Below are 14,268 nucleotides of genomic sequence, written 5' to 3' on the forward strand. Positions count from 1 at the left end.
CAAAATAAATCATTCTTTTTACCTGTTTTTACCTATGAGCCGTATTTTACATTATTACATACGTAAATCCATAATACAGTATATCTATCTGTACCTATTGAGATACATACAGTCACCATGTTATATTATAGCGGAAAGCTGACTATACGATAACATCAGTTAACGCCTGTATTTTCTAATATTGATGTAGATTATTTCACTGTAATATCAATCATGAAATCATTATAGTTTAATGTCGAAAATAACCTGTGGAAAATGAAAAGAAAGTGCAAAGTAATCAAATTACAAAAAAAAACAAACAAAAAACAAAAACGGCCCATACCCCCCCCCCAAAAAAAAATACACACTCAAACACAAAGCAATCACAGAGTGAGAAAATAATGAAAAGTATGCCTAACGACACTTGCATGCAGACAATAAGAACAACAATGAAAAAAAAGACAAAAGAAATATGTCAAGTTTCTGCCTCATTATATCTTTGTTATTATTTCACATCTTCAAGCGAAGAAAGCTGTGTATTCATTTCTATATCGTCTGCCTTTACGCACAGACAGATAATGGAGATGGACATTATAATTAAAATGGATTAGTTTTGACAGTCCATATTAATTTGTGGGTTATTTTGTTAATAGCGGTTTAAGACGCTCGGAACGATAGCGTGGTATTGATAGACCAACCGGAAACACATGTAGTGAAACGATATTAATTTTCAGCATAAAACTGCTGAAGTGGATTTCAAAGGAGTATTGTGATAGTTTGGTGAGTCAACTTCATTGTTTAATAAATAAACACATTTTATTATGCTCTAAAATAATATTAAAGTGATCTTATAGAAATGAAAAGACACTCTTTTGCGTATGTGACCTTCGGATTACATTGAACACGTGTAAAAAATCGATGATACGCCTAATGAACTTTATACGATACTAAAATAATGAATGAAACAAAAATCGATAGAGTAAATAGAGTGGAGAAGACATTCTTATGCAGCCACATAACAGTGACATTACTGAAGAATTGAACAAAGCGCTGTAATATCATGTATATATTTATGATAATCAAAAAATGAAGTCAAATTTTTTAAGTTGGAATATCACTGAACTTTGTTTCATTGAAGTTTGTATCATGTATGATTGAGCATGTGGCCGAACAAGTTATTAATGCAACGTTAAATATGTGTTTTATTCTATTGTTTGTAAATGAAAGGATATTCTGTGCTTTGTTTTGTATCGATTCTGCCCAGGTGGGCACTTGCACTTTTATTCTTGTCATTGATATAATTGGAAAAGGCGTACTGTGACTTTTTTTAAAAAACTAAACAAACTGGCTCAATAGTGTTATTAAACATCCAATGTATAATTTATCTGAAAACTCATTTACACGTTTGTTTGTTTGTTTCATTTTACGCCTTTTCCCAACAATATTTCAGTCATATAGGCGGTTTGTTTCCTAACCATCGTTCCTGGAGAGTACTAGACTACCTTCCGCCGTGCTAACTGCCAAAGCATCTCCCTGGGATCGAACCCAAGCCAGAGAGGTAACTGGATTAGAAGTCATCGACTCTAACCCCTCGACCATTGCGGCGGTACACGTACCAGAGATGCTTCATTGTCTGTGAGATGTTAAGTACACAGTTTCAGTTCAAATATGCTGAATGCAAAACATTAATCAAAGCCTATTCCTAAATAATCACTTCAAAAAAGAAGATAGAAATTGAATCGATGGAATTATATATTCTCATTGATGTTTTATTTAAAGTGTTAATGTTTCGTAAAAATCATACGTTTATTTATTAATTCAAACATAATAACGACAAGCTTTCAGTAGTTCACGCAATTAATGTAGATTTAGATGGGACAATTATGTATAGCAAATGGCGAATCCATTTAATGTTATTAACTTGAAGTAAGTTAAGTATCTCCGGTGAATATAATGAAAATGGTAATTATCTCGAACATTTTCCATGGTAATCATTACAACCATAAGAAACAAGTATTAAAGAAACTTGTTCAACCTGTATTTCTTCTTGCTTAGTATTGGAATATGATAGAAATAAATGACACGAAAGAAAAGTGAGAAGATATTAATAAGTATAAAGCTAATGTAACGACAACGTGCTTTTAAAGCAATGTTGAAAATTTTAGTTAAGAACAGATTAGTTTATTGCAGTGGATGATTTTCATCCGGAAGCCAAATTCCTTTAGCTTGTAAATGTCAACATTTCGCTACATTTCGCTTATCTTATTGTGAAACATTGTACGTGTTCACATCAGTATCCGCTGATATTAAACAAGAATAATAAGTTCATATGTATATGTTCTAATTATTCACATACACAAACAGGAAATAAAGTTAGATTAGGTACTAGTCGTTTAACAGTGAGATTATGTTATGGCATTGAATATTTCCGTTCACGTAGCATTTATTTAAACAAATATTAACGTATTTCGTGTGGTTATGACGAATTTAGCGATGACCTTGGTTTGATAACAGATGTCTGAGAATAGATATAAAACATATTGTAACAGCGTGCGGAATCTGTTAGAAATTTTTTTTAAGGCCGAGCAACCTGATAAGCTGTCTGAAATTAAGGTCAAGTATGTATTAATAGATAAGCGGTCAAGCAGGGAGGGATTATTTAACATTTATTTATAAACATCGACCGTCACTACTTTACAACCTGGTTTAACAGGCGCGTTAAGGGTCGCAGGTAGAGAATATCTGTGTTACAATTTTCCGTTCATAGGGGTCACACGCCGTGTACATTATTCAATGTGAAACGTTCACCGAAGTAGTTCATTATGTTTTGTAACAGTCGTTTAAGAATTTATGGAGTTTTATTGTAGTCACATGAAGTATATTTTACTTTAATTACTTCAATAGTTTAACGCTATCAATTGGGAATGATATATCCTACACGTAAGTTTTAGTTTAAACTTAATTGATAGAACGTTGATATGGTTTAGTTTCGATTTCGATATATTATAGGAGAGATTTACAGGTACGTCACTGTTATCTGCTATGTGTACCACGTGATACACATTTTCCCAGAAGGTCGTACAAACAGTTGTAAACAATGGCAGCTTCTGATAAGATGTATGCGGTAAAATTGACAGAAAATGATGTACCTGGAGCTAAATTTCGCTCATGTGATATATCTGAGCATTCAGTTGTTGAATTACAGAGATGGTTACAATGTCGAGGATTAAAATTGTCCGGAAATAAACCAGAACTAATTGACAGGTAAGATATAGATCTACACTAGAGTATATAAAAGTCATGTACTCTGTATATAATACTTTCTCAATTAATAAACATAAAGGGTATGTTAAAAATAAATACTGTATGATATTTTTATTTATATAAAGATAATAAAACTTGTTCTGAAATAGGTTTATCCAAATTCATTTAGTGTTATTAAACAACTCTCCTAAGTGTAATAGTTTGACTCATATAAGTTAGAGGGATAAACCATAAATAATCAGACACAGGTGCAGGTCATAGATTTTATCTCATCTTTATAGATCTTATGCACATTTTACCTCTGGTGAGAGGAATATTGATTATTGTTGTTTCTTATTTGCGAGTATAACAATGTTAATGGGTCATTTACTTAATTTTTTTCAGATGCAAAGCCTGTCTTGAAGCTGGGGGCAAGAATGACATTGTGGTTTCAATTGATGAGGGCAAATGGTTTCAAAAAAAAGTCCAAGAAGTATTAGCCAATGTCCAAAGCACAGACACATCAACAGTTCCTGTTCTGCCAGTGACTGGCTGGAAAGACTTCCCTTCTGCAAGTCTTCCAGAAGGATATTGCTATGGCACTATATATTATCATGTCATTACAACAGCTAAGGTTGACTACGGCAAAAATGAGAGTGAAGATTTAACAGATTTTAACACATCAAAACCATTAATGAAAGGAAGACAATACTTTCGGAGTGGACATGTTAAAGATATAAAACACATATCAAAAGATGGCATTCAATTCATTAAATGCATAGTGCAAGCTTCATATTCTGTTAAACAACACTACAATGTGTCCATCACCCTACATGGAAATTCCGGGAAAGTGCTTGATGCCTCATGTGACTGTAAGGCTTCTGCTATGAGTAGGTGTAATCATATTGCAGCTTTATTATTTGCCGTTGATGACTACATTTTGGAATATGTTCATCACATAGCTTCAACATCTAAACTGTGTAGTTGGAACAAGGGGAGGAAGAACAAGCGTGATCCTCAGCCTTGCCACACAGCCACATATAGCAAAAAAATGAAACCAGACAGAATTATCCACTTTGATCCAAGACCTGAACAGCAAGATCACAATTCCTTTATAAATAATTTTATTACAACACTACCTTCCTGTCATTCATCAACTATGTTTCAACAAATTCTTGAAATAAATTATGAAGACTATGATGTGGATAAAAGTCAGTTAACATTAAGATCTAAATCTGCATTGAAATTATTTAAATCAACAATAAATGGCAGTGAACCCTACCAAATATGTAACACACAAACTCAATCTGAGTCAGAGGAATGGCACCGAAGTAGACTGTTACGCATCACAGCATCAACAGCAAAGGAGGTAGTACACGTAAAAACTGACCGTGGAAAGTATCACTTATTAAGGCGATTACTCTGGGTAATACTCTTCCGGACCTGAAAGCATTGAAATATGGAAGATCAAATGAGCCAAAAGCGTTGCATCAGTACAGGGCAAGTCTAGACAAGAATAAAACTGTGGCAGCTACAGGACTCTGGATTAACCCGAAATATCCAGAGCTTGGATGTAGCCCTGATGGCATTGTCACAACTGATGGAAAGCTTACCAGTGTTGTTGAAATAAAATGTCCTCTGGTGCTTGAAAACATCCACCCATATGATATAGATGAATTGCAACCAAAACAGAGATATGCTCTTTGCTATACTGTTACAGATGGGAAAATGAGTGTCAAGAAGACTCATGCTTATTTTTATCAGGCACAAATGCAAATGGCAATTTGTGAGACTGATACATGTGATTTTATCGTCTGGTCACCGAAAGGCATAATTGTTGAAACAATCAAACGAGATGTTGAATTTTGGGAAAAAATACTTCCTAAAATGATTGCTTTCCATAACAACATCCTTTTACCAGAATATTTGGAAATGAGGGTACCCCGTCGTCTTATGCCATGTGAACTAGCTTTAGTGTAAAAACTGAGAACAGACATTGTATAAATAGGTTTACAATGTTTTATTTAGTATATAGGATTAGCATTCACTTTTTGTAAGATGTACACAATATATACATAAACATATATACAAAAGTAACTTGATCAAGTAGTATAAAAATTTGTATTATATAATATTCAAGGTTTAAATGAATTATACATACACTATTTGTAATTTTAATTAATACTTTTTCATTTTATATTGAAAATATTCTATTTATGATTAATAAATATGTACATGTTCCAGAAACACTTTGTTTTTCCCTTTATTTTACTTCACTAATGGTTCCTGATAGTTAACAAGAAAGCCTATTATTTTAACAATCTGTGTAGCCATTGGTTTGAAGTATAATGGCAAAGTTGTGCCTATTATCTTAAATTTTTTCATGCGTTCAATCGCACGTTCCACGTGTATTCTCACACGTGCAATTCTTTTTGTCAGTATTTCTTCTTGTTGAGTTAATCTATCTCTACCACCTAAAAATGGAGTATGTTTAATTCGACTTTGTTTTTCTGCAAAATGTCTTTAATAAGGAATCCCCTGTCAGCTATTACTAAATCCCCTGGTTCCAGAATTTCAGCAAACTTTGAGGAGATTACAATATCCCTATCACTTTTGCTCCCTTCGTATACATCCGATAAAAAGGTAATTGCACCAGTGGGGGCAATGCCAACCAAACATTTTAAAGTTGTATGGTTTTTATATGATGAATACATATTTCCTTGTTCTGCGAAGTCACTTGAAGATTGCACAAATATCTCAAAACAATCGATAATTACCCGCACATTTTTAAATGACCTAAATGTGGCAGGTAAATGTTCACGTATCAGGCTTTTTGATGGGAACATCCTTTTCCATAATGGTTCTATAGTCTTGTACAAAAACTGAATCCATGTGATAAAAATTCTGGAAACCATACTTGCACTTATCGCAAACCTGTAGGCCAAATCTTTGTTAGGAAATGTGTGTCGTAATTTCATCAAAGTAAGTAGAAATTGATTGTCAGGGGTAATTTTTTTTATTGTTTTTCCTTTTCTTTTTAATCCACCCCAAAATTTTAATTTATGCACAGATTCACCAAGAGACTTGTATAAATGATTGAATTGTTGAGGGTAACACCCGTGTAGAATTTAAATAACTTTGCATCAGTCTGAAGCTGATAGCAGGTGATTTTAGATTCCAGTTTTGTTGGTTTATCAGAATGCTTTTTCTGTTTTTTACTCAAAGCTATTGATGATTTATTGCTCTTAATGCGCCTTTCTATTTTATTAAAAAGCTGGTCACTGCATGTGAATTGAGTTTGGGTTTCCTTATCATCTGTAGATCTAATCTTTGTGGCAAAGTATATGTCTTGGTCCTCGAGCACATCTGGCTGAAATTATATAACATGTGATATTATGGAGGCATTTAAATGAGATTTTTATCTGCAACAACAAATTAGATACAATCCCCTATTGACCCAATATCAAATTTATCAAAGAATAAAAATAATACAATAAATGCGAACAAATATTTTGAAATGTATTTAACAATTAAGGCATTTACCTGTTTATTTTGATCTCTTTGGTTTTCCTCATCAGAGTTTGCATTCTGAATTGAGTTGTATTTTGTATCCTTTAACTGAAGTAGAGCCTCTGAAACCTCAAACAAAGTTTTTTTAGATACAGGTGCTGCCCTTGGAGTTGGTGCCTTTCTTTTACGTGAATACTTTTCTACCTGTAATAAATGTGTGGTTTTAAAAGTTCATATAAAAACACAGAATAAAATTGTAAAAGACAGATTTATTTAGAACAATTTCTTATCACAATAAAAATATTTACTACAACATGAGCATTTATTTATAATTTATATGGTCAGTTCCCAATTTTATATACAACAAATAATTATTATCATAATGTTCATACCTGAAGTGGTGTATATGTGGCAGGAACAGGATCTGGATGATTTTCTGTAGGTCCTTTACCTCCAACAAAATGTTTGCTGCATATGTAAGTCCACTTTTTAATGTGGTTAACAGTAAAGTCTTTTCGACCACATGCATTTATCCACTTATTACACTTTAATTCGTTTGATTTTGGTTTTGGAAATGGTATGAAAAAAACATCTTGCATATGTTCTCTGTCATTGTACCTTGAGTCACTATTACATACACCATAACAACAATGTTTTGTTGTACCAGAGCTTATTTTTGAAGATGTACTAGGTAAATCCATACTCAAGCATGTACAAATCTATAGTGTATCAGTGGGTAGTACAAACACAGTTTGTACGACCTGCAACAGTTGCTATGGTCAGTGCTTATCAGTAAATCTATTTTTAGCATATTGACTACCTGGTAAATCTCTCCTATAGGTTAACACGTGGAGCCATTTTGTACATTGATGAATCGTCAATTTAAATAGTTACAAATTTGCGGAAAACATGTAGTTATGTATGAAAACTTCATTTTGGTAACACAATGAAAAGGCCATGCATTTTAAAGTTTACTGAATATGTTAAATCATACTAGGGTTTAATGCTAATCAGACGTTGTAAACTTTATATGTAAATAAATTGTTATAAAACACGCATAAAATTGTTTGATTTAAATGATACTATATTACTCGCGAGATATTTCAGTGCTGTTTAAACTTTTCAAATTAACTGTGATAAGGTTAACGTTTCATTTATACACTTTGTAGCGGGAACTACTTCAAAATGTTTAAACGCAACTAAGTAAGTTTATAAATATATTTATAAAAACGAAAAGGTTAAGAAGTAGGTGTAACTCTCGCGGAAGTTATGATTCATTTTAGTTTAATATGAACAGCAGGAAACATGTATGCAGAGGCATTGCTATTGCTTATTGTATGAATAATTAACATGCATTTTTTTACCATCGTAAGAGTATTATTTAACGTATTTTATATGCTTTCAGTTAATTTGCATTTAGATTTATATCAATAGATGAGCAGTCAAACTTGACATCATTTTCGTACATGTGACTAAAGTTTAACATGATGTTTATAGCTGCATACAGATTTATTCGAATTTATATTGTAAAGTCTGCTATATCATAGTTTCTGGACAAACATGAATAGAGAGATTAAACAACGCAACCGTCTGGTTTCTAAATGTATTTACTTATGAATCTACAGAGAGGTGATGCCAAGTGAATTTAGACGGGGCTTATCAGCTAGTGGCTAATACTAGCTGACCAATAGCGAGTCAATATATTTCATATATGGTCTTAAACTTTATTGCATAATGGAAATGTGTGATTTGTTAATTAGTATACAAGTTAAATCTGATTGCACATTAGCTTTAAAGTTAATCTAATTGAATTAAGATTTTTAAATTATTTCAAATGCAATATCATAATGATTTTATGATTAACAACAAGATATGTGTAACACGGTGAGAACAATTTGGCGCCTGACCGGACTCGAACGCAGGAGCCTTAGAATGCCGAATCTTGCTCATAATTATGTAATTGTGCGCGATTCAGTGTGCCATGTAAACATAGATGACAAAAGTGTGATCAGCAATTTTACATTTAACACAAATCACACTCCCGCGTTAAAAGCATTACAAAAACGGTATTTAATACAGAAAACTCCAACTTAACGAGTCAAATGTATATCTTTATGCAATAATAACGATAATGTACATTTTTCTCGCATAATTACATGCATTTGTAAAACTATGCCGACGGTATATACAGGGAGCTGTAGTCGGAAAAAGATCAACATTACCCGAGGCACGATTATATCAAGAGTATTTAAAGTATGGTAACATTTGCAAAGTAAATAAACAAAAGTTATTAACAGTAAAAGCATCAGCATCACTGTTCTAAATGTACTCTTATTATGGAGAAAATAAAGATAGTTTTGGTTTTACGTCGTGCCAACCCAGTACAGGTCATATGGCGATATTCCAGCTTTACTACCGCCCCTCTGTGTATTATTTCAGGCATGAACGGACACTTGAGTTAAACCACCCACGTTCCATAAGCTAGACGTTCCATAAGCTAGATTGATACTAGCTCGTTCACATTAAAGTATAATGGCGGTGATGGGCAATTTGGTTGAATTCAACAGCCTGAACCACTCGGCCATGAACGCCTAAGCAAGTAAACAAAGATATTGAAAATGAGGAATATATATATTGATATATGATAAAATATAAGACGTCAGTGGCACTTTCATGTAGATATGGCACAAGTTAACCGAACCATTACATGGATCTTTAGGTAAATTTTGTTTGTCTATTTTCAGATATGATGAAGTACAGTCGTTGAAAGTCAACTTGAACAATGCATGATGGATGCAATATTAAGCAATTAATATCAAGCTTCAATAGGAAAACTCAGCATCTATTTTTGGAAACAATTTACAAAGAGTTGATACAACTTCAATATATATTTGTAACGATTGAATTGAAGGTGATCAAATGATAATTTTGAATCTTTCTCAAAATGAATAAAACAGAGAGCATTACAGGAACAGTGATTGACGATAACACTCATAAAATGTCGTCAGAAAAGTTTACAGTGTCACTAGATGCACACACTTTTGCACCTTTGGTGAGCAACGAGAATTTTGATTACGGAGATGTGTTTATGTATCCTGGCTACTCATTTGAACGACCTGTCTACCTGTATGTTTGGGAGATCTTAGTTCTTTTGACATTGCTGCAAAATATTTTAATAGTATTAGTGTTAATGCAGAAGAAAATGCGAAATCCAACCAATATTGTGCTTTCGGCGATAGCAATTTCAGATTCCCTAACCGGATTGGTAACTTTGCCGACATACATAATGGTGTTTCAGAGGTACGACCCATTAGACTATGATGTGGAATACATCGACCAACCTTTGGAATACGAGAATGGTAGCAGTTTAAACATTGGAAATTCATACAATGAAAATTCGACCACGACACCTTTTGTCGGCACGTATTTGATGAATAATTTAACCGGCACACTATCACCTGTTACTTTTTCAAATTCAACTGAACCTTCGAATCATGCATCCGCATTTGCTCCTGTAGATGGATATACTCTTACCAAAACACTTTGTCAAAATTTTATGATCTCAAAATACTTTTTGTCTAAATCATTTCATACAGTATCGATATTTTTAACATTGTTTCTTGAAATTCAAAGATATGTTGCAATGGCACATCCATATACGTACGATCGCTGCCTAAATCGTTTAAAGGTTGTGAATTTATATTGTATATTAACTTTCCTATTGTCTCCAATCCTACACGCCTTTCATCTGTATAAGAATAAAGCAGATGGGGGTCTTTGTCAGTGGGCTCTGTCGGGACCTGGATGTGGCGAAGATTGTATATATCTATGGATATCGTTTATTGTGCGACATTTCATTCCATGCGTTACCCTTGTGATATTTACAGTTTTGTTTATTCATCAGTTAAGAAAAGGAGAGAAAAACTTTCGTCGGACAGACAGTTCATCATCACAATATACTAGAAGAGTTAGTGAAAACCGGCGGATATCTTTTATTGTTACAACAGTTGTTGTAGTCCGATTAATTCCCGAGATACCATACAGTATTTTCTTGCTGTTTAATAGTTTAGACGTCACGATAAACAAAGGAAAGGAAATTGATATTGAGACCAACAGAATCTTTCATTTGTGTTACGAAATATGTTTAGTTTGTTCATTTCTAGCTCATTTCTATATTTATATAATTTTCAATAGAAAATTTAGGAAACGCCTCTATAAAATGTTCTGTAAGCCAGTTCGAGTCAAATTTAATGAATCAGTTGCATTTTACTCGTTTCCATCGTGGTACCGCGGTAAAAAGGGTATGAATAAAAGGGCAGATTCTGTAAGGCCTCCAAGAGGGATGTCGTCGAAGACAAATTCAATCGAAGAGAGTGACAATCGTGAGGCGATGATTAAACGTTCCTGTGAATCAGACATAGCTGCACAGATTGACACCGACAATGTTGCTGATATGCCGTTAACAAATGGCCACCACGAAATCATAGCTTAATTGAATGTCCCAGAAAAAGGGCGTTTTTAAGTAAGCAAATATTGTATTTGAGACATTTTTTCAGGAACGCAGTGACACATAATAATGTGCCTTAAATCTTCTGACTCGCATCAACTGTGGATCCTGTCAGATGACCTTATAGAATCATAAATATGTACCGCATAAAATATGGATATATGATATTCTTTTTGTGTTGCGTTAGTTTTATAACGTGACAATTATCTTTAAATATTTAAATAACATCACTTTCAGTTCTACTTCTTGATTAATTCTAACAACTTTGCAACTATTTAATATAACACACAGTATGATAAAAAATACCGGAACGTGAAAAAAACTTGTATTTATTATATGAGCAATACCTATATTAATTATCTTGTTTTATGTTTATTATATGAACCTGTGATGTAATTTCATCCTTTGTTGACACTTTATTTCGCTTTTTGTGTAAAGTACATTTAAGAGGTTCACGATATGCTTTCGTAAAAACAATACAACATTGTACCATACATATTTGTATCACAAATATATCTATCTCTGACTATTTGGAAAACAATACAAACACAATTTTCATTTTCTTTATTTTCTCTTTATTGACAACTTTGTAGTAGGAATAAAAGATAAAGACAAAGTAATAATTTCATTTGTTTATTTTCCCTTTCTTGCATTGTTTTAAAGTATTGTTGTTTTAATATGCTGACAAAGAACATCACAAAAAAATATAATATCTTACGTGCAGAAAGAAATTTTACAAAAAACGAACATCTGTAAATCAATCATTCTTGTTATCAATAAGCGTTAAATAAAGGAAAGAGAAAATGATGTAAGCACAATATCAGTCATTTACACAAATATTAGTATAAATATGTAAAATTCCTTTGTCCTTCACATTAACGGATGTTTTGTATTTCAAACAAACCTGTCACTAGTTTAAATGCTTTGCTTTGCTTTATTAGATGATAGGGTCAATCAAAGCGAGTCTTGAAAAATTTCCATTTTGTCATATTTAAATGTTGTTTTTTTTTCGTTTTTGTAAGAAACACAGAAAAAACGTCACTTTTGTCTTATCAAACACATTTCTGTTAGTTTGCTATATAGAATTTATTATAACTAAATAATAATTTATCATTATTTACCTTCAAATATAAACAAGAAGTACGGAATGATTTGGGAATACCTACTAGTGTTAATTAAGTAATAATTTATATCAGGATAAATACTTAAATGTTTCCTACTCAATATATCGATGCATTGCATCGTCAATTGAGTGGATATATCTTGAACTTAATTTGATGTCTTTTTTGCATTTAAATTGACTGTCCGTCTTATAAGATGCGTTACCGGCAATATCATTTTCATTGTTCTTGTTCCAAAAATATTGCCAACCTTATTACTTAGTCTGTATTATAAACAGACTGTAATCATGCATCCGATTTATTTGTTTCAGTTCTCTCAAGTTCTTTGTGAATTTTATTAAGTATCCGTTAGGTCACTATAAACCATGTTAGATGCGATATTTTACGGGAAAACTGTTTCAATGTCTAACCATTCTTCATATTACATGATTATGTTATTTTGATCGGTTTGATTGTTCGATTAGAAATGACAAAATTTTTTTTTGGATTTTTTAAATGAAGTTATCAAAACTAGCATCATGCATTACAATCACACGATGCAGTGCTTCTTCTCCTTAACTTGTTTTAATTACAAGTATTAATAGTAAATTAATTTGATAATAATCTTCTGCATGAAATACAAATATTATCTTAACATGCTATGAACCAATTACTTATTGTTTATTCAGGCCTGATCAGGTATCTTTGAAAATCTGTAAAAGATGGTACTAAAAGCAGATATGTTTAATATAATAAAATTGTTCGACCCATGGTTGAAGGATAATAAACTATATTTTGATTTAATGAAATATCTTTACGAAATCTATATAGTATATGAAGATAAAAACATTTTGTTTTTCACAATCTAAATATCAATTCTCGAATGAGTTGTAACATAGAACGTCCCTGCTATTTAACACACATGATGTTTGAACGTAAAAGAAAGAAAATGCTCGGAACAGAATATTACACTGCTATTTAAATCGTTAAGCTATGATTTCGTGCATTTGCTCTTAAGGGAATATTTTAACATTTTTCATTCATACACGTAGTTCTGAATTATCTAATTGTGTAATAATTTAGGCAACATATACATGTATATAGCTTTATACACTAAACGAGAAAGAAAACATTATTTCTCATCATTCTAGATACGAATTGATATGAATAAAAACATAACTTAATTCGATTACTTCATCAATCTTGATTGGATTTAAATCTATCTGTAGAAGATTGTATGGTATGTGGACTTACGACTTACGTTTAAAGATCATAATAAAAACTAAATATGATTTTGTATGTAATCCAAACGCGTTAAAACATTTAGTAAGTGTACTAAGCATTTTCGCAATGACACCGTATTATGTATTAAAGAATAATCAATAGCAATCCAATTATGATTGTATGGGTTAGACTCAAGTCATGTTTGATCGTAAAGAAATAGCCAGTTATTGTTTAAAGATACGGACATAGGCACGCTTGTTTTTAGGCCCCAACGGCAATGGTATAAAATGCAGCAGAGGTGTCCTGTTTTTCAAATAAAATATTATAAACAGAAATATTGCAACACTAATCTTGTAGAGTTATAATTGATATTTTTTTATATTTTTTTTATTTGGGTTTTGCGTCACACCGACACAGTATAGGTCATTTGGCGACGTTCCAGCTTTACTGGTGGAGGAAGACCTCAGGTGCCCCTCAGTGCATTTTTTCAGGCACGAACGGGCACCTGAGTAGAACCACCGACGTTCCGTAAGCTAGCTGGATAGCTTCCTCACATGAAAGAATCCAAAGTCCCTGTCGGAATTCGAACCCGCAGCGGTGAGGGGCAAGTGGTTTGAAGTCAACGACCTTAACTACTTGGCCACGGAAGCCCCATTATAATTGATATAGGTTAGTGTTTGTTAGTAAGCAATGATGAAAGCTAAC

The 14,268-nt window shown here is 32.6% G+C and overlaps 3 protein-coding genes across 4 annotated transcripts; 2 read left to right on the forward strand and 1 right to left on the reverse strand.

The window, feature by feature from the left end:
- Positions 1 to 430: 430 nt before the first annotated feature.
- LOC132744084 (sex peptide receptor-like) lies at positions 431 to 11,509 on the forward strand. Of its 2 annotated transcripts, none has more exons than XM_060732692.1 (2): positions 431 to 759; positions 9,477 to 11,509. In XM_060732692.1, the coding sequence occupies exon 2, from the start codon at positions 9,677 to 9,679 to the stop codon at positions 11,222 to 11,224; it is 1,548 nt and encodes a 515-aa protein (XP_060588675.1). In that variant the 5' UTR covers positions 431 to 759; positions 9,477 to 9,676; the 3' UTR covers positions 11,225 to 11,509. The 2 variants fall into 2 exon arrangements, with proteins under 2 accessions (XP_060588675.1, XP_060588674.1); XM_060732691.1 differs by lacking the exon at positions 431 to 759 and adding an exon at positions 2,497 to 2,919.
- Positions 2,991 to 5,534, forward strand: LOC132744083 (uncharacterized). The gene is made up of 2 exons (XM_060732690.1): positions 2,991 to 3,243; positions 3,628 to 5,534. The coding sequence occupies exons 1-2, from the start codon at positions 3,077 to 3,079 to the stop codon at positions 4,667 to 4,669; spliced, it is 1,209 nt and encodes a 402-aa protein (XP_060588673.1). The 5' UTR covers positions 2,991 to 3,076; the 3' UTR covers positions 4,670 to 5,534.
- Positions 6,278 to 7,568, reverse strand: LOC132744082 (uncharacterized). The gene is made up of 3 exons (XM_060732688.1): positions 7,125 to 7,568; positions 6,766 to 6,936; positions 6,278 to 6,592 (listed from the first exon to the last, which is right to left on the reverse strand). The coding sequence occupies exons 1-3, from the start codon at positions 7,431 to 7,433 to the stop codon at positions 6,278 to 6,280; spliced, it is 795 nt and encodes a 264-aa protein (XP_060588671.1). The 5' UTR covers positions 7,434 to 7,568.
- Positions 11,510 to 14,268: the final 2,759 nt, after the last annotated feature.

Source organism: Ruditapes philippinarum, unplaced genomic scaffold (genome assembly GCF_026571515.1).
Source record: "Ruditapes philippinarum isolate M1 unplaced genomic scaffold, ASM2657151v2 ctg2272_1_1_1_1, whole genome shotgun sequence".
Classification (NCBI taxonomy): Eukaryota; Metazoa; Mollusca; class Bivalvia; order Venerida; family Veneridae; genus Ruditapes; species Ruditapes philippinarum.